The sequence below is a fragment of the Brachyhypopomus gauderio genome, unplaced genomic scaffold (genome assembly GCF_052324685.1).
Source record: "Brachyhypopomus gauderio isolate BG-103 unplaced genomic scaffold, BGAUD_0.2 sc83, whole genome shotgun sequence".
NCBI lineage: Eukaryota > Metazoa > Chordata > Actinopteri > Gymnotiformes > Hypopomidae > Brachyhypopomus > Brachyhypopomus gauderio.
In genome coordinates, this window is record NW_027506904.1 from 652,636 (window position 1) to 672,892 (window position 20,257).

Here is a 20,257-nt window from a genome sequence, read left to right on the forward strand (position 1 = left end):
TAAGTTTGTGTTTGTTTTGAAACAAGAAGACAGAAGAAACTTCGCCAGCTCCTCTTGACGCTGTTAACACAGACTACCTCAAGAGACAGTGAACAGTAGTGCCGAGACATATAAAATATTGTATTTACTCAGAAACACACACCAGAGCAGGTAATAGCTATCTTAGTCATGTTTTAGAAAAGTAAAGTTTTTTACGATTAATGGGGATATTTCCATCGCGGACAACGTTTTCCATTTATGGAGTCAGATGAACAAAAAGAGAGACTTCGAGCGCTCTTTCAAGCTTTTGATACCAATAATTCAGGACGAATTGAAAAATGGGAATTCTTAAAAATTTGTTCAGAATTGCATGTCCGGGCAGATGCAGATGCGTTATTCACTAAACTAGACGCGGACAAGGACGGGACGATACACTTGGCTGAGTTTGTCCACGGATTTGAAAAGGTTTCCAGTTTGATTCGTGAAGACGAAATGAATGAGGACGTGAACAATGTAGAAACACTTTCCTTGGCTTGGGAGGACTTCAAAACTCGGCTTGGGGACCAGAAGAAACTCATCCCACGGTAAGGATGAGCATGCAACTTAATGCAACTTAATAAAATGCTTAAAAACAAATTATGGCAACTGTTGTGACGCATTTAGAATATTTTTCATAAACAAAAACAATGTCAGTGTTGTCTCAAAATAGAGAATTCTGACAGAGTTGTTTACTTTAGAAGTTTTCTTTGACATTTTCATTTTTTCTATTTATTTGTTGTTTTCTATTTATTTTTGACATATTTAGAGTACATCTTAGTTCTCTCTATACCAAAGAGTTTTGCACTAAAAATTCTCCATCTAGGACCTCAGCTCAAGGAATGACATTTTCTATACACCAATCAGTATAAACAAAGAAATTGCTTATAAATTCTGTACATAACCGCATTGTTTCTTCTTAAATTTGAGAGTGACTATTGACATCATTTCTGTCACTGGCTTCAGTGAGGTGGATTTTCTTCTGTTCAGTAGAGACCAGTTTGGTGATGTAGTTGGTTACAGTGCTTATAGTGAGTATTATCACAGGAGGATCTCAGAGCCAAAGACTGAGAATGAGTGAAACCAGTGTCCTGCCACGCTCGAGCGGGCGGAACAGCCATTACGGCTCTTCTCCATACACCATGTACAGTTTCAGAAACACGTTGTACTGTCAGAACATGTTACGTCATTAAACAGGATAACTTGGCCATGTAGTTCAGGATGAATATGATGAATATGCTCTTTCATGTAAAGATGCACTTATCAACAACATTTTGCACTTTGTTTGTTGTTAATGTGCAAATATTTATTTGCTTCTCAGCCACCTAAAAATGTAAATATTGCCACACCGACTTCTTAAACAATTATCAAAATGTGCCCAGTGTAGTAGGCCTAGTAAAATTGTTCATTTTGGGGACATCTATGTTTCCCAGCATGCTTTGCTATAAAATGGTTGGTTTGTATGTGAGAGCATTTAGTTTGGCTGGTGTGTCATATGCAAAAATGTCCTCCCAGAATTCCCTGAGAGATAATCCCCGGGTACATCGTCAGCTGTGATCTCAGCTCCTGGGAATTCCAGGAACCGGAATACTTTAATCTGTGTCCAGAAAAGTGCCACCATCACACTGCTGAACTCTGTATATAGGAAGTGGAAAAATTATATCAGGCACAAGTACAAAGTTCATGTGGTTTGGTATTTTGTGATAAAGCAAGCCTTCAAGGTTAACTCTTTACATTGTTCAAAGCTAAATCCAAGTTTAAAATGGGCTCGATGTACTGTGCCGAGTCCAATTTGTAACTTAAAAATTATAACTTTCCTTTTCAAAAGACGTATTGCTATTAACTTGGGTTTTTCAATAACTCAAGTCAATTAGTCTTTTCAAGTGTCTGACTCAAGGATTATAGATGATGTTATTTTGTCTCAGGGTTAACTGTGTGTGTGTGTGTGTGTGTGTGTGTGTGTGTGTGTGTGTAGGATTGACCAGGTGTCAACTCTGTACCAGAACATCAGTCTGACTGAGGCCAGAATGGTCCCTCAGTTTGAGAGAGTCATCTCCAGTTTCATCAGAGAGATCAAGCTACAGAGGGCAGAGATGGAGAACCTGGCTTTGGCTGTGAAGAGGTACAAACACACATTTGCAATGTCCACACCTTTTGCCATATGACATGTCATGTATCGAACACCACCACAGTGCTAGTGTTGCCAAAATAGTACTACCACAGTACTATCATTTCCAAACGTAGTACCACCATTACACCAGTACCACCACACAGTACCACCACACAGTACCACCACACAGTACCACCACACAGTACTACCACACAGTACCACCACACAGTACTACCACACAGTACCACCACACAGTACTACCACACAGTACCACCACACAGTACCACCACACAGTACTACCACACAGTACCACCACACAGTACCACCACACAGTACTACCACACAGTACTACCACACAGTACCACCACACAGTACTACCACACAGTACTACCACACAGTACCACCACACAGTACCACCACACAGTACCACCACACAGTACTACCACACAGTACTGCCACACAGTACCACCACACAGTACCACCACACAGTACCACCACACAGTACCACCACACAGTACTGCCGTTGCCAATCAAAGTTCTTCCATTGTTCTGCTATTGCTAACACAGACGTCCCACGCTACAAAACCTCATTTCAGGGTGGATACAGCACCACTCCCATGGGTTTTACAGTCATTTAAGTTACCATGGCAACGGAAAGGTCACCGTTGCATACAGTACAGCGAGCATGGCTGGCATTATTTTAGGGTCTATTTTTACACTTTAGAGGCACTGAAGAGAACTAGACGGATGGACAGAGGAAGGGAGAGAGAGACCGATTGAACTTCCTGGTCACGACAACACTGACGAGTCCACTCAGCACAAAGACAGACCAATCAGTGTTGACCATGTCTCTTTATCTCTCACTACATCTGTCATTCTCTCTCTCTCTTGCTCTCTCACACTACATCTGTCATTCTCTCTCTCTCTTTCTCTCTCTCTCTCTCTCTCTCTCTCTCGCTCTCTCACACTACACCTGTCATTCTCTCTCTCTCTCTTTCTCTGTCATTTAGAATTTTTTTTTTACAATTTTTGAGCATATGGGAGCCATTATTAGTTTGCAGGAGACTCCCAAAACTTCCAGAAGAGGTGGAACGTCTACTCATATAATACTGTTTTTACACAGTAATACCACAGCATTACCACAGAATTTCCACAGCATTACCGTAGCATTACCACAGTATTTTTTAACACAGTACTAAGATGGTACCTCCATTGCCAAACACTGGGGTACCACATTACAAGCATTTCCATATAAAGCACTAGCATCACAGTGTGGTGTTAGCGCTTTAGCGCTGTGTTCATCTGTGGTGTTGGACCGTCCACAGGGCCCAGGACCAGGCCGCCATTCAGCTGAGCGAGATGGAGGAAGAGATGGAGCAGCGTGTCCTGGCAGCGGAGAGGAACACTCGCCTGCAGGTCAGCATGGGTGGAGCCCACCACCACCACCACCTCCACCCTGCATACGCCCCACCCCCCTCCGCCCCACCCCCCTCCACATACCTCCGCTCCACCACCACCACCTCCACCCTGCATACGCCCCACCCCCCCTCCGCCCCACCCCCCTCCACATACCTCCGCTCCACCACCACCACCTCCACCCTGCATACGCCCCACCCCCCTCCGCCCCACCCCCTCCACATACCTCCGCTCCACCACCACCACCTCCACCCTGCACACGCCCCACCCCCGCTCCGCCCCACCCCCTCCACATACCTCCGCTCCACCACCACCACCTCCACCCTGCACACGCTCCACCCCCCTCCGCCCCACCCCCTCCACATACCTCCGCTCCACCACCACCACCTCCACCCTGCACACGCCCCACCCCCCTCCGCCCCACCCCCTCCACATACCTCCGCTCCACCACCACCACCTCCACCCTGCACACGCCCCACCCCGCTCCGCCCCACCCCCTCCACATACCTCCGCTCCACCACCACCACCTCCACCCTGCACACGCTCCACCCCCCTCCGCCCCACCCCCCTCCACATACCTCCGCTCCACCACCACCACCTCCACCCTGCACACGCCCCACCCCCCTCCGCCCCACCCCCCTCCACATACCTCCGCTCCACCACCACCACCTCCACCCTGCATACGCCCCACCCCCCTCCGCCCCACCCCCTCCACATACCTCCGCTCCACCACCACCACCTCCACCCGTTACCCATATGCTCCACACTGTGATCTACATAAGCGTATTTGTTTTCTGCTGTGGGAGATGCGCTTGGCACGCGTGTGTACAGTAACTATATGAAACCACCGTATGAATAATGCACAGGCGGTAAGGTACGTTCTGTGTTTGCAGTGCTGTATGTACACCAAACGCAAGAGGCATGTGCTCTGAAGTCCTTAACGTCCGCTTCAAATAATGACTTTAAGTCCCATTTTTCAGGTCTTTTTTACATAATTTTATGTGTTTGCTTCATTTCCGTGGATACTGTAAACACGAACCTGCATTTTAATGAGCCTCATCATGTGAGCTGGCTGAACCAGGGCCAGGTCTTTGTTTAACTATGGTGTCACAATTTTTGGCCAGCAGGACTTAAGCAGCCTTGTGTATGCTGATGTCTCTCACCCTGTTGTTAATCTTTAACGTGTGTTCACATCCCATGACTTATCTGGTTATATAACTCCCACTGAATGGAGTTTATATACTCAACTGTACAGCACACAGTACTGTACAGTTTCCATTGGTGCTCGTAACCAGCCTGGCTGGATTCAGCCGTGCACATCCCTTGTCATCAATAGTTTATTCTTTGCCGTATATTAATAGAACTGATTAAACAATCTCTTGAAAGTATAATGTTTTAATCTAATTATGTGTACACCATCATGTGGAGAAGGCAGAACAAACAACAGATAGCATGAGATATTTACATCATGAGCCAGGTTTGCCTGGCCTTGCGTGGCAGGGTTTTCTTGCTCGAATCTCTCGATGATTGAAGGTTTAATACTGAGAGTCTTGTCCAATCATCATTTTTTGAAGCTTGCCTTCATACATTGGCCTTGTTTTTCATTCCTTTGAGGCAGTTCTCTTCAAAGCCACCAAGCCAAGGATTTACAAAGAAGGCACCATGAAGGGACTTGCTGAAGCTCTAAGCATAACCACTCCCTCAGTGAAAAGGGCGACCTTTTACAGGACCCGCCGTCTTGAAGGAGTCAAAGCACCTCTCCTGCCCGTAGGTTGGGGGATGGTCTTCTGAGTTCAAAGGCTGGTGTGTTCTGGTTCCTCTCAGGAGGCCAGGAAGGCGGAGACGGTCCTGAGTGACGTGAAGGAGCAGTTCGAGTCTCAGCTGAGCGAGCTTCAACTGAAGCTGCACACCCTGGAGATGGTGAGGTGTTTCTTACCGCGCCACAGACCCAGAAATGTGTTTGTGATGGAGAACCGTCCTTATGATCCACCACTCAAGACAGGGCTTATTTTAATGCTGGAAGCCAGTGCAGTGGGAGTGGTTGAGCTACACAAAACTGGAAAACACCTGATAGGTTTTGACTAAATACAGTAATGATGGCTACTACACCCAAACCCACATAAATTATTTTTGATGTACAGGTTCAGATGTACAATCTCTATGAGTTACATAAGATTCTTCATTTAAATTTCTATATATAAAACAGAAAGCTGTGATAAATGTAAGACGGTCATAGAAACTTTTTGCGCATTTGTCCAGTGTCTTCTGAAATAATGACAGCCAGTCATAAATACGATCTGACTGAAGCTGAATCTCTTCCCCAGACTGAAGACCAGAACAAAATCAGCAGCTTCAAAGAGGAGATGGTGGCACTGAAGCGCAAGAACAATGAGTTGATGCTGGTATGACAGTATTTGAGAGTATCACAGTGTTTGCTTTAGAGTATTTAAGAGAGGAGACTGGGGTGCAGATTTAGGCTGCCTAATAAGTGAATTTTGAGTGCAGATTTAGGCTACTTAATGAGTGAGTGTTGAGTGAAGATTTAGGCTACTTAAAGAGTGAGCTTTGAGTGAAGATTTAGGCTGCCTAATGAGTGAGCTTTGAGTGCAGATTTAGGCTACCTAGTGAGTGAGCTTTGAGTGCATATTTAGGCTACTTAATGAGTGAGTGTTGAGTGAAGATTTAGGCTACCTAGTGAGTGAGATTTGATAGCAGATATAGGCTACCTAATGAGTGTTATGTGAAGATTTAGGCTACCTAGTGAGTGAGATTTGAGTGCAGATTTAGGCTACCTAATGAGTGAGTGTTGAGTGAAGATTTAGGCTGCCTAATGAGTGAGTGTTGAGTGCAGATTTAGACTACCTAGTGAGTGAGATTTGAGTGAAGATTTAGGCTGCCTAATGAATGCCTAATTTTTATAATTTTCCATTGTCTCAGCAAAACCAGAAGCTGAAGCAGGAGGTGTTGGAGTCTCACACCAGTGTATCGTTCTTGCAGAGTGAGCTGGACTCTCTTAAAAGTGATCTCACAGACCAGAGTATCAATTTTGAGCGGTGAGAATACATCTGTGTGTGTGTGTGTGTGTGTGTGTGTGTGTGTGTGTGTGTGTGTGTGCGCGCGCGCGCGTGTGTGCGTGTGTGTACGCATGTGTGTGTATTTATGTGTTTGGGGATTTTTGTGTTATAATAAATCAACACCTAAGTCACTGAAACTGTTCCACCAGGTGGAAATGACATCATCATTTGAGGGGCTGTAAGGATGTTGGCCATAAGCGTAGCTAAGGGAGTGTTTGTGTGGTCGGACGTAGGTAAACTGTCCAGGGCAGATGTCTGAGTACTAGGTGTGAGTCTCACGCACAGGCAGTGATCCTCTCACGCAGTCTGGCCACGCCCACAGCCCTTTGCTTTGCTGGCATCTCGCCAACAGGATATCCTGGAATGATGATGCCTGCCTGAGGAATTTTGTGACTTTGTTGCCTAGCAACTAGGTCCAAGTGACAAAATTACCTTTTGAATGCCTTTTCAAATAGCTTTGTTTGTGTTTTGTATGTGTGTGTGCGTTGGTAAATGTAAGGTTCAGAGTTATTGATCACATTTACACATTTTAGTAAAATATTAGTTACATAAATAGAGAGGACATGGGATGTTGATATAAGGAATAGTGGCGACCACATTGACAGCATTAGTGATGACGAAGGAATGACAGAGTCGTGAATTGTCCTATTTGTTTTTGGTGCAGAGACGAAGCCCTAATTAAGTGTTTCTCCGACGAGAGGGACAACCTGGTCAGACAGATTGAGATGCTTCAGTAAGTCCTGTTAGAAACAGCTGAAAACTTGTAGCACACACATACAAAAAAATCTGGGTCAGGATTTTAAAATATATTCTTACCACAATAACTTTGTAATTATGAATGAATAATTCTGTCATTATGTAATTTTTCCCAGTGAAATAATGTAAACAGTCTGACAATAATTGTTGTGCAGATACTGGAACCAGTGTCAGAACCAGAGACCCTTTTAATTCAGTTTTTAAGTCTTAGTTTGTACGTGTATATTTATTTTGTTTCATCCCTCAGGTTAGCAAACAGGAAGCTTCATGACAGTAATGATGGTCTACGCACATCTCTGGAGAACAGCCAGACCAAAAACAAGAGTCAGGTGCACATTAATGTCGGACCATTCAAGCTTCTTTGTCCACAATGTTCCATAAAACAAAACAAGACATTTGGTGATGGATTAGTCGTGAGCACCATGTGAAGTCAAACTGACAACATGACCTCTCCTAATCCCACTTGGGGGCGGGGTTAGCATAAGGTCAAGTTGTTAAAGGGGTGTGATTGTCCATGAAAACAGCGTGAGTTCGTAAACTAAAACCCAATAAAGTGTATATTTCATTTGCAGAGAGATGGACTGTCTCCTGGAAGCACATTGGCTATCAGACAGAGTTTGTGTTCACCATTTTTCAACAGGTTAGTCTGCTAGTATAAAACATTAAAGAAAATGATTTTATCTATTTCTGTTTTTATTACCCGACAGTTAGAAATGTGTTTATGTGAAATATGATGCAATACCCAGGGAATCCTACATACATTTAAATAAAAACACATATCTGCTCTTACACATTTACAAAAAAAACCTCACAAAAAAACCCCCTTTGGCTCAAAAAACCCCCTGAGCCAAAAATGTATTATTTCCATTGTGGTTCTGTATAGTGTAAGTTTCCCTTAATGTCCCAAAGAAAATTTCATAGCACAACTTGACATGTTCACTGTGGTTGTTCTGCTTCTGTTACATATAAACATCGGCCATCTTATGAGCGTCATGCCTTTGTGTTTGCGCCTTTGAGCACGTCAGTAACCCTCGCGTCTGCCGTAGGCATCACGCCGCCCCCTGCAGGTGGAGCCTGGCGTGCACAGACGACGACGACCTCACTCCGGGCCAGGGGGCGGAGCATTTGTGTGGGCGGGGCTGTGACTCTCTGGCGCTGGCGCTGTGTGACCCGGTGCGGCGGCGCAGGTACAGCTGTGAGCTGGACAGCCTGGCCGAGAGCTGCGTGGACAGCGGCATGTCCACGCTGTGCTCCAACAGCGGCTACGACTCGGAGCGCGAGGGAGCGGGCCAGGGCGCCGCCCACCCCCACGTCACTCTGTCTGAAGATACGTCAGACACGGAGGTGAGAGGAACCCAGGAGGGGATCAGGTTGTCCTTGATGTGTGTTAAGCTGGTAATTCGTCTGCTGTTGAAGTTTCCATTTGATTGGTCGAGATCAGGCTTTTTGTGGACCTATCAAAGATGTGCAGAAAGAAGCAAAGGTTCGACAGATACTCAGTGAGCCTGTTATATGGAGTGCATGAGCATGAGATAGTCTGAAGAACCGTCCATAACTAGCTAATCGAAGCCACCACATGGTCTCCGCATGGGGGTCAACCCTAGGGGTCGTTCTCCTGACCTACTGTGTGGACGTTTCACAGGTGCTGGAGGGGCTGGATGAGGCCGAATCAGACAGTGAGTCAGTTCTGGGCTGGACCGTGTCAAAAAACGATGATGTGAAAGATGTCAGCTCTACAGGGAAGAAATGTCTGTCAGCGATCTTCACAGAGGTAAGGATGAACTTTCAGCCCTTAAATATTCAAGCACTGCATCTAAATGTGTAAACTTTTAAAGTTTCGTCTTATCCAGTTTATTAGCTCTAGGCAGTGACACAAAGACTTGGTAGAACTGAAGGTGTTTTGGAAGAGAGCTAGCTAAATCTGTGTGTCGTCTGTACATCAGTGATAAGATTTTACCTAGTGGGAGCATTTACAGATTGATCAGAGGGGCCCAAGGATACATCCATGTGGGACACCTCAGGACTAGGACTAGGACTAGGACGCTGACGCCCGATCATGGTGTCCAATAAAGCAGAACTAACCTTCCATGTATGATCTGATCCGGCTAAGGACCATATCAGATCCAGCTCACACACATAGCCAACAAAACACCAATCCCTATTTCCCAACCAATCAGACAGCTCAAACCTGTCAATCATCAGCTCCTCTACCAATCATGACACTCATTCACTTCTACATTCACAACCACCCACGTACTGATCATTCAGTACCTTTGTAGACTGTATGTAGATGATTTAAATTCTAACCTTCTTATTGTGACAAAGTTCAAGTGGTCTGACAAGCTAGTCATGATCCTGTCTGATCTTTTGGCTCTAATCACTGAAGAATACTGCAAACGTATTAACGCGGCGTCTTTCTGCAGAAGGAAACGCACGAGCCCGCGGAGCCGAGGCGCGAGTCCGACAAGACGTACAAGATCGTGTTGGCGGGCGACGCGGCCGTGGGCAAGTCCAGCTTCCTCCTGCGCCTCTGCAAGAACGAGTTCAAGGCCACGCCCAGCGCCACGCTTGGTGAGGGCAGCCACGCCGTCCTGAGGGGCGCCCGCTGTCTCTTACGGTATAAACTGTACCACGGTCCTCCTTGACCTTTATCATATACAACCGTGTTTGCTTTGGAATTAAGGGGTCGATTTCCAAATGAAGACACTGGTGGTGGATGGAGTGCCCACAGTCCTGCAGCTCTGGGATACGGCGGGTCAGGAGAGGTGAGTGTAACCCTAAAATAATAACCCTAACAGCAGTAGCCCTCATAATAAACCCTGTCTCAAAAGCCTAACCACTCAATTATGAAACCCTCCCTAATCCTATATCTCCAACCCTCAATGATGAACCCTTAATGCTAAACTAAAACACTTGATATCAATAATAAAGCTTAATGCTAAACCCTATAGCTTAAACCTTCACAAAAATAACTGGAAGCGGTAGCTTCATATTTTTCTTCACCTCGCCAGAGGAAATTGTCAACTAGGGCGGAGGATCTCTAGTGTGTGTGTGTGTGTGTGTAAACGGGGTTTTTTCTCTGTGTGTATTCTGGTTGCTGTGTTGGTTTAATGGGTGTTGCATGTATTTGAATATGTGTGAGCTGGAATGGTCTCCTCAACAGGTTCAGAAGCATAGCTAAGTCTTACTTCAGGCGAGCTGACGGTGTGCTCCTGCTTTACGATGTCACCTGCGAGAAGAGCTTTCTGAACGTGCGAGAGTGGGTGGACATCATCAAGGTATTCCCATGAGTTTCAGCGAGTGAACAATCTGTGGTCGCAGGCCAGTTCATGCGGAATAGATTCTTTAATGCGCAGCGACAACTTCATTAAACTGGAATTCCCCTACCGGGATTCCATGTGTTCCGATGGAACGTTGACACGCTTACGTTGCATCCAGGATATTTCCCAGTATGAAATTCCCATCATGCTGGTGGGCAACAAGACCGATCTACGGCGGCGGATTCTCCTGGACGGAGTCACCTGTGTGTCAACCAGTTCCGGAGAGAAGCTGGCCATGGTGAGAGTCTTCACCATCGCATATCATTAGACCATCAATCCGTCACGCCCACGCGCATCCTTATGTGCTGGACACGTGTGTCGGAGGGGCCCGACCGAGTCGATTGAGTAACGGGGGTTTTAGTGGGTCTCCTCAGGCGCCTCACGTGTCGTCCTAGACGTCTGCGGCCACGTTCCACCGTCTGTGTTTTGTTTTCCGCAGACGTACAGTTCCCTCTTCTGTGAGACGAGTGCGAAGGAGGGGTCGAACATCATCGAGGCCGTCCTCCATTTAGCACGGTGAGACACACGAGTCCAGATGGGAGACAGACACAGTGAATATCGCCGTGGTCGAATTTAACAGAACTCAACAAGCCCTCTGAGCCCCAACTCCCCCCACAAATGATTAACGAAACCTCGCTAAAGAACGTAAAATAAGTTTTATAAGTTAAAATTATTAACTAAATATAAGTCTGACCTTTGAACTCAGTACACTCAATCCACTTGTGTTCCACTTACTTAGCACTAGGGGGCGGCAGATCAGTTAAAAGTGCCTATGACTGTATAAGTGTAAATGGTGACTCGCACTGACTGTCATGCATTAAGACTCATCAGAATTGTCATATGGACACTGAAATAATGTTTTAAGTCAAATGTGAAGTTTGCATGCATGAAGTTTCTCGTTCCTCATCCACAGGGAGGTGATTCAACATGCACATGAGCACACGGAAGCTGTGTCCCTGGCCAAACACCCCGGGAGCCAGAGCAAAAAGACGACCCCCTTAAGCTGTTGCACGACGTAGCATTTACGCTCGTTATCTGACAGAAGAAGACACGTGACACACTAGTGAGTCTCACGCAGGCCCCACGTGGGCATCAGGGTAGCGAAATGACTGCAGACGTGAGACGTCCAGCACGGTTGAACACACAGCTGCCGTGAGTCACTTTTGTGCGACTGTTTGCATCGAATCTCAACTCTCCTCCCTGCTAAATGTGTTTTTTGTGTGAACTTTGCAGTTTTGTGTCTCGGAAATGTCAGGATCGGGCGTTGAAATGTTGAATCCTCAGGCCGTGACAAAATCCTGTGCATGTTTGCATTGCTGTGTCTACCTCTGATCGTATAACTGTGACACCCTAGCTTAACCTGTAATAGCTTTCTTTTTGAACCATAGTGCATTGCACATACGGTCTTAAATATATTAAATTGTGCCCTAATGAGTGCACTATATAGGCAGTAGGGATGCATTTTGGGTTTAGGCATAAAGTAGAATAAGCAATAGAATTGGTAAGTGTTAACTGAAGGTTCTGTCATGTTGGTGTACTACGTGCCAATCCGTAATATTTAATTATTTATCAAGTCTCAGAGTAGCAGCACTGGGCTACATATATATTAATTAACTGGATAATGTGATAGCAAGATATAAAATGGTTTCTTGAAATGTTGAACTATATTATGTATGATCAGCATGTTTCTCTTTATTTGGTCACATTCTTATCTATAATATACATGTGTGAACAGATCCTTAGAAGGTTCATTGACTTGTGTTTTTGGTTGTTGTTTATCTATATGTGGAAGTTTCATCTTACTGTTCATTCAAACAAATGTACCCGCATTGCTAATTAATGAATTAGTTATTAGTTTCATGTTATTCAAAACATCAGATGTAGAGCTGGTTTTCTAGACCTTGAGCTTAACCAGGTTAAATGCAAGATAAAAGAACAGTTAGATGCCCATCAGTGAGCACTCAGTCACCATTGGAATAGCAGTTCAGTCTAACAGTTGAAAAGTAGTTGATGATTGATTTGAAAATGGAGCACTTCAAGCAGCACAGTACTTATGGTCCATAATTGTTTCCATCTACTACTGACATGTTCAAATGTAGCCACCAGCAGCTGTCACATTAAATGGCTAATTAACTATTGGCTGGTACCCAAGAATTGGCACTTAAAAACACTTCTACAACAATTTCTCCCTGAACACAATGAACTGCATTCTAACAATCTTTTGACTGATTCATTCTTAATATATTTTTGTATTGTAACTATAACTACAAAGATATCATTCTAAAGATATAGTTCTAAAGATACAATTCTAAAGATACAATTCTAAATATATAATTGTAAAGATATAATTTTAAAGATATAGTTCTAAATATATAACTCTAAATATATAATTCTAAAGATATAATTGTAAAGATATAGTTCTAGATACAATTCTAAATATATAATTGTAAAGATATAATTCTAAAGATATAGTTCTAAAAATAATTCTAAAGATATCATTCTAAAGATATAGCTCAAAGATTATCAGTACCACAATGGTCAGCATACATTGCTCAACGTGCTCAACGTGCTTCAGTTTCAAAAAGCTCTTTATAAATCTCCTTGACTCCATTACTTTATTTACATATTTAGGTTTTGTGCCTTAAGCCTTGATTTTCTTGTGACAGTGTCAGCTGGAAAAGTGACGTCACCATAATGGAATGAACCATTACCTGTTGAAATACTGTTTCCAATCCAAATCAATTGTGCAATCAAATCAAAAATCAGTGAGTGATATGAGATGGGATTCATTGGCTTGAAAGACAAGTTCCTGTTCATTAAAACACACCACATGTGCTGCAGGTCAACAAGATGCCTAATCAAACCTAAAACTAAACCTCAAAACTAAAACCTCAAACTCAAAACTAAACTAATTTCATGCCTTCTTTCATTGACATTCAAAAACAACTATAGTAGTTTGAAATGACCACTAACAGTCCCTTTTCCAGATGTGCTGATGCGGTCTTCCTCCACATGATCTTCGTCCTGTTTCCCATTGGAGTCTCTTCCTCTTCCTCCTCCTTGCATGGAAAACCAATTGAAAGTGTCTCTCGTTCTGCTTACCCTGTGTCTTTCAATCTAGCTTAATCAAATTTGGCAGCCTGGAGCAATTATTAATCCAGAGACTCCTGTTTATTGTTATTTATTCACCCAAAGAATGATATATGTAGGTTATCTAAGCAAAGGGTGGACAATTTAATCTTTTTTCTGCAACCGTATTTCTCTGACTTTATAGACTAATTTGTCTATGTCACATTTCACCTTCTTCTGTCCTTTCTTGTACTGTGTCAGATCCAAATGCACTATAAATATAAAGCACTGTTGAATTTATGGATGAAACCTTCATGTTGACTATGATAATAAAATAAACATTATGTGCTGTAAACAGTATGCGCTGAAAATTTTCTCTTCCTGTGATATGCAGGAAATACACAGAACAATATTTGAGATATTTTATCATTTTTTTGTTTGATTGGTTGATGTATTTAGCTTAAATGAGCTGTGGATGAGGAATAGCCATGAACATGATACTTAGCTTAACACAATGCAAATAGAATAAAGGAATGTTTTAGTGAAAGGATTTTGACATTTTTATTTGGGAATTTTATTATGGCAGTACTAACATAGAAAACAATCCATAATTGTAACATATAAACAATCAAAATTCACTGTACAAATGTCATAAGGCTTTGAGACCCAGTGTTCCACAAACTGGGTTTTTTATTCTTGGTACTCCCAGAGTTGCATTGTAGAACTGACACAGACCAACATAAAATGCTTTGCTAGCCATGCAAACAAAAACAGCATTTGGTGAAGAAACCCCATGAAGAAACACTCTAACAAAATAAAATTTGCATATACCAGCTTATTCCAAATGTTTTCCAAAGTTGCATATTTTGTTGTTTGAAATTAGACTTGATAATTTCAGTATTTTTGTGAGTGACTAAAGGGAAATAGACTTCTTTCTGTGCAAGGCCGATTACTCCAGCAGACCCGGTGCACTGACATGACAAAAAGACCTCCTTATAAATGCCAAATGAAATAAGGTCAGTGAGGTCATTTTGGGCTTCTTGCTCATTTTCTTGACAAAACCCTGCAGAGAGCTGATTCCCAACATTCATTTCACACAACACAGTCAAACCTGCTTTTGCAAATAGCAGATATAATCAAAATAATCAATACTCTATATTTTTAGCAACTTTCCATCAGTTTGCAAAAGAAGAGCTTTCAAAACTGTGCTTTAAAGGTACAGTATGCAGAACTGTCCATGTAAATGTCAAAACGAATAGTCCCAACTCATCAGACGCGTGGAAAGTTCAGTGGTAACAGGCCCAGATGCCCCGCAGACTTTAATGGGGAAGATCTTTCCAAGCTTCTGTGACTGTGACAAACCATATGAACAGCAGTGACCCTCATGTGCAACTCGCAAGCCAAACACATCACCTCTTATACCTTTAGTATATTTTGTTTCATATTTAATATGTATATTTAATACTAGTTCTGCAGCAATTGTGTATAGATGACCACCAGCAAGAGTAACTTGTGGAAGGTATGATTGGTAGCTAGCGCATGATTGCTAGTGCACCATGGGCTGAATGTGACTTCCTGGTTTATAATAAAACAATAACCCAGCATAACTAATTCTAATCAGTAAGAACACAGAAACATTACATAATTGCCCCCCCCACTGTAATCTGGGGCTGTCATCATGCAACAGAAGCCAAAGCTACAGAAATAACAAAACGCAACAAAATCCCAATCCAGTGTGTAACATTTTTGTTCATGTCGACATATCTTTAATCTTTCTTCATTCTCCTCAATTAAATTGGCCCAAATTTCGTGGGCACACTACAACAGGACACGACTACGCTAAGAGCCTAAGTCAGTCTTGCTGTACACCGCCGTGCAACTTCCGTCACTGTGATTCTGACCACTCAAGCACTTTGAGGAAACATTTGTTTTTCTTTAATTATATACGAATATTACCTGATAGATGTAATATAAACTACATTATGTGATTAAACAGTACTGCTAAGCGTGCTTTAGCTATATTATAACTTCTGTTTAAAAATAAAACAGTTGCGGTTAAATTTGCAATTTGACTGAATTTAGCCCTACGTTTCCTGGGGTCACTGGTCATGGTAATAGACACACTAGTACTGGATAATCTACCGTCTACATTACAAGTGGTACTGCCATTTTTACATAGTGAGAAGCAGTTTGAAAGGAGCGGTGAGTAGAACGATGAAATGAAACTTTCAGCAGCATTTTATCTGAACAGTAATGCACAAAATCTATATGCACGTATACAGGCATTTACTATACAAACAAATGTCACTCCACCATGAGGACAGAGAAGAGACGTCGATCGGGAGCGGAATTCACACCCAAATAAGGGCAACGTTCTTATCCAATCAAATTCAGACGTTGGTCTGTCACCGCCAGGCCGTGACGCCAGGCCCCGCCCCGCCCCCTCTTCGGTTGATGGTTATACAAGGACACGTTCGATATGGTATGGTGCCCCCCCTCCCAACACAGTACTTACAATGAGCATGCTGTCAATGGTGCAGAACCTAATTGCATACATCTTCGAAACATAAGGTGTTTGGGGAGTTTCTGTGCACACACAGCTGCAGTGTAGTCGAGGGTGTGTATATGTACCTAACAAGAATTTAACCAAGTCCAACCGGAGAAAAACCATCTAGGACTTTAAAGTTTAAATCGAAATGTTACATTGACATATACACGAGAATACGTTGGACTGAATCACAATGAATATGCAATAAATATGCAAAACTATGTTTTAGATATTCATATGATTTTTTTCCACACAAATAGACTATTGGTCGATATTGTACTTTGTGACCATGAGCTGAAAATGATATGAATAAGATACGTATCTTAACACGATGCATATAACATGATGCATATCTGCACATGAATGTTTGCTGCCATATAATCCACACTATTTCAAGCTGCAGATCCATCAGCAAGTCTCATGCTTTCCTGAGAATGTCATTCATCATCATAGAGTTCAGTGATACGTCATCAGGGACCTCACGTACAGTGGTTTCAGAACACTCCACTTCCTCTTCGTATAAAGTAGTTTATTAGGAATATGTCCTTAGCCCTTGTGGTACCACCTACTCTACCATGAACCAATATACATTAACTTCTGATCATTTGCTTTCAATCATCTAGATTTATCTTTCACAGTATAACGTACAATATAATTAGATTTTTCGTTTGTTTTTAATCTCACTATGCTGCCCTCTGTCAATCACTACCTACTTTTGGGTTGTTTTATGCAATTGAACAGTAGAAATCCATTTTTGAAGCATGTCTTAGTAAACATTTTAGTTCAGTAGATTAAATTCAGTAGATTTTAGAATTTAAGCATAATGTGTAGTGATCCATTATTTAATTTACATTTCCCACACAGCTTACCTACTAGCTTTGACTTTATGGAACCTGATTTTCATTCAATTGCACAAACATCCTCTCATTCTTGACCAGACAATATCTGCTTATGACATCAGGTCATCTGAAAAAGTCTTTTTGTTTTAATATTGTGCTATTCTGTTTAAGAAAATCCACAGCAAGGCCCCTTAAGGTCATATAGGTTTAATAAAATATTTAACTTTTCTCCCCAACACCCAGCCATAATACATCTGTTTAAATAATAACTTAAGTTTTCTTGCTGAAAAATACCAGTAAAAGTAAGTTTTACATAAAAATTTATAAAATCTTAAAAACAGATTTGAGGTTTTTAGTACACCTCTCCCACCCTTACTCTCTGTTTTTTAAAATATAGAGATGAGGCTACAGACTGCGGTTTCGTGGACGAAAGGAAGGCTCGTCTCAGACTCGTGAGACTCCATGCACCTCTATGGTCAAACATGATTGTTAAATGGTATGATAATGCAAATGAACCTAGCCTATGAATGGACTTGAGGGATATCTGCATTTCTTATGAATGAATGGAAACCATGAGAAATCACAGCTTATACTGCAACTTCCTAATTCAGAACACGGCTGCAGCATAATGTTTGCTAGCTTAGCCTGATATAGAAACTCTTTTGTTAATAAAATAGGCTACTGACCCTCTAAGCTGTTTACTTTACTTCAGTAACACCCTCTGTGTTGGGTATCTGAAGTGTTATGAGAGCCATTTTACCACTGATTTATGCTACAAATAATCTTGAAACTTAACCGAAAGCTTTCAAAACGTGCAGTTACTCTAATATCTGGCCATTTGTGGCGTTGAATCCAGTTTCAGTTGTGGGTGAATCCAGTTTTGAGGTGATTTGGGTAAAAAGAAAAAGACAAAATGAATGAGAGTAAGCCTTCCATCCTCTTCAGTTCAGCTGATAGAGGGCCGCTAGTGGCTAGCCGTTGGCCGTTAGCCATTGGCCGTTAGTTATTAACTATTAGATTCCCCCCACAACCACTCCATCAAGCCTTCAAATTTGCAGAGGAACCACCGGCGTAAGGGGCAGTAGTACTCGTAGTGGAACTGCTCGAACTCGGGCGTCTGGCGGATGTCTTGCAGGAAGGAGACGTCCAGGTTTGACTCGAGCAGCACCAGCAGGAGAGGTAGCAGGACCAGCAGGAGGGCCCCAGCCACCGTCACCAGTCGAGCGGTGCTGCGGAGGCAGGCCCCGAGCTGCTGCTTTCCATTGGCCGGCTGGCGCTGCGCCTGACGGACAGTCTCCTGGACCAATGACCGCTCCCTCTCTGCCTGAAGCTCCGCCTGCACCTCAGGATCAGCATGGAGCTCCTTCAGCAGGTGACTGGGGCTTTGGAACAAGAAGTCCACGCCCCCCCGCGCCTCCTCTACCGGTGTGGGGAGCACACTGGCGCACGGGCTGTACACGGTGTCGGAGATGGTGAGAGAGCCTGCCTCCTCCTCCTCCTCTTCCTCCTCCCCTGCAGTCACGTCTCTCCTCTCCTCATGCGCTCCAGTACCGCTAGCGGCCGACCCCGCCTCTGCTGTCTCATTGGTGTGGCCTTCTGTTTCTTCTAGCTCCGCCCCCTCTGGCGTGAAGGATGGCTTCAGCGGACACAGAAGCACCGAGTCTTTCAGAGCCAGGAGTCCTGCAGAGGGAAAGGACCACAAGATTTAAGGTTTCTGTATGTGCGATTGTGTGAAACAGCTGATCTGGAGCTTAAATCTGCAAAGTGTATCTCAAGTGAGCAGATTGAGGTTCTGCAAGCATGTTGCCAAGATGAATCAAGACTAGTTAAAGATGTTCCAGTATTTCAGAACTAATGCAATATAATCTTACTTTATGAAAGGCCTCTGAAGTCTTTTAAAAGTCCACTGATGACCAAAATGAGACGATGAGAGTGAACGTGGGTGAACTTAAGAGAGGGTGTGTTTCAAATGTAAGAGTTGAGAAGAATGGCTTCAGCTCGTGCTCTCCGGGTAAGCCCAGTCTAAATATACACCCAGCTGACTTGTCAGTGTGGATTAAGAAAAAGTCTCCTGGCTAAATTGTCCATGACCTCTGCACTTGCCACTGGCCACACACACGCACAGATGTAACGTGATGTTTTATACACTATCTACATTTTCAGTAATTTTTTTTAACATGTTTTAATTCCTTAGATGTTCAAGGGACCAGCTTTTGCTAGAGATAAGACACACAGCTTTTTCATAGTTCAAACGAGAAGAATGTGTCAACCATAATCACCTGTATATTCCTGTGCATAATGCATAAAATATTAAACTGTCTGTTCATATCATGATTACATTTATGTTATTAATATATACTATATTAATGTAAGCTCATTATAATTATATATAATTATTATATCTACTATATTATATCACATTTAACATGTATCATAGCCTTGTCTTTTGGAATTCATTGCTAATAATGCATTAAGAAATATGACTGGAAACATGGCTTCAGCACTGAACCCAACATAATAATAATAATAAACCATTAACAACGCTATTAAATTACAGTTTATCAGCAGCATTAGCTAGTGAACAATACTGGAAATGCAATCTTCATCCCGCTAATCAATCTCATCTTACTGGTCACTACACTCAAAGAACAAAAACAACTAAAGAATTCCCAGTTGAGAACCTGTCACCATAGCGACACATACAGGGGGCCACTTAGCCCAGTAGGAGGAGTGGGCGGGCACCGGCGACAGCCCATCAGCGGCAGCTGCCGTGGCAACACTGGGAAACAACAAAGAGCAAGTGTGTGGGTGACTCTGGTGAGGAGGTGAATGAAGCAATCAGACGGTCACTGAGACACCTTTGCAGTCAAAGAGCCGAACAGTGTTATATATGTCACCGGGGCGGTCGTAAAAACGGCAGAACCTTTAATAAGCACTTGTGTAATCTGGTGAAATCTCATTCGAATGTTCACTTGGACTCTTCTATTCTACACTAATCTAAGCCTTTTGGTTACAGCACTTGCACATGAAATTATAATCCAGAAACCTCTGTTTCTGGCAGTACTTGTAATTAGATAGAGCTCCATTTCTGGGTCTAGCTGTGATAAATG

General features: G+C 43.0%; 2 protein-coding genes and 1 pseudogene across 2 annotated transcripts in view; 2 read left to right on the forward strand and 1 right to left on the reverse strand.

Moving 5' to 3' along the window:
- rasef (RAS and EF-hand domain containing) lies at window positions 1–14,355 on the forward strand. The gene is made up of 17 exons (XM_076991479.1): window positions 1–563; window positions 1,991–2,137; window positions 3,451–3,541; window positions 5,366–5,461; window positions 5,866–5,943; window positions 6,479–6,594; window positions 7,280–7,348; window positions 7,619–7,700; window positions 7,944–8,011; window positions 8,418–8,715; window positions 9,014–9,142; window positions 9,795–9,942; window positions 10,055–10,136; window positions 10,535–10,649; window positions 10,810–10,929; window positions 11,131–11,207; window positions 11,605–14,355. The coding sequence occupies exons 1-17, from the start codon at window positions 238–240 to the stop codon at window positions 11,708–11,710; spliced, it is 2,148 nt and encodes a 715-aa protein (XP_076847594.1). The 5' UTR covers window positions 1–237; the 3' UTR covers window positions 11,711–14,355.
- Window positions 1–20,257, forward strand: part of LOC143493230 (uncharacterized) — a 181,951-nt pseudogene that overhangs the window by 36,646 nt on the left and 125,048 nt on the right.
- The window catches only part of frmd3 (FERM domain containing 3), a 27,225-nt gene continuing 21,276 nt past the window's right edge, over window positions 14,309–20,257 (reverse strand). Inside the window, exon 14 of the mRNA XM_076991480.1 lies at window positions 14,309–18,827. Within this exon, the coding sequence (XP_076847595.1) occupies window positions 18,154–18,827 (674 nt within the window). The 3' untranslated portion in view covers window positions 14,309–18,153. The remainder of the gene's footprint in view (window positions 18,828–20,257) is intronic.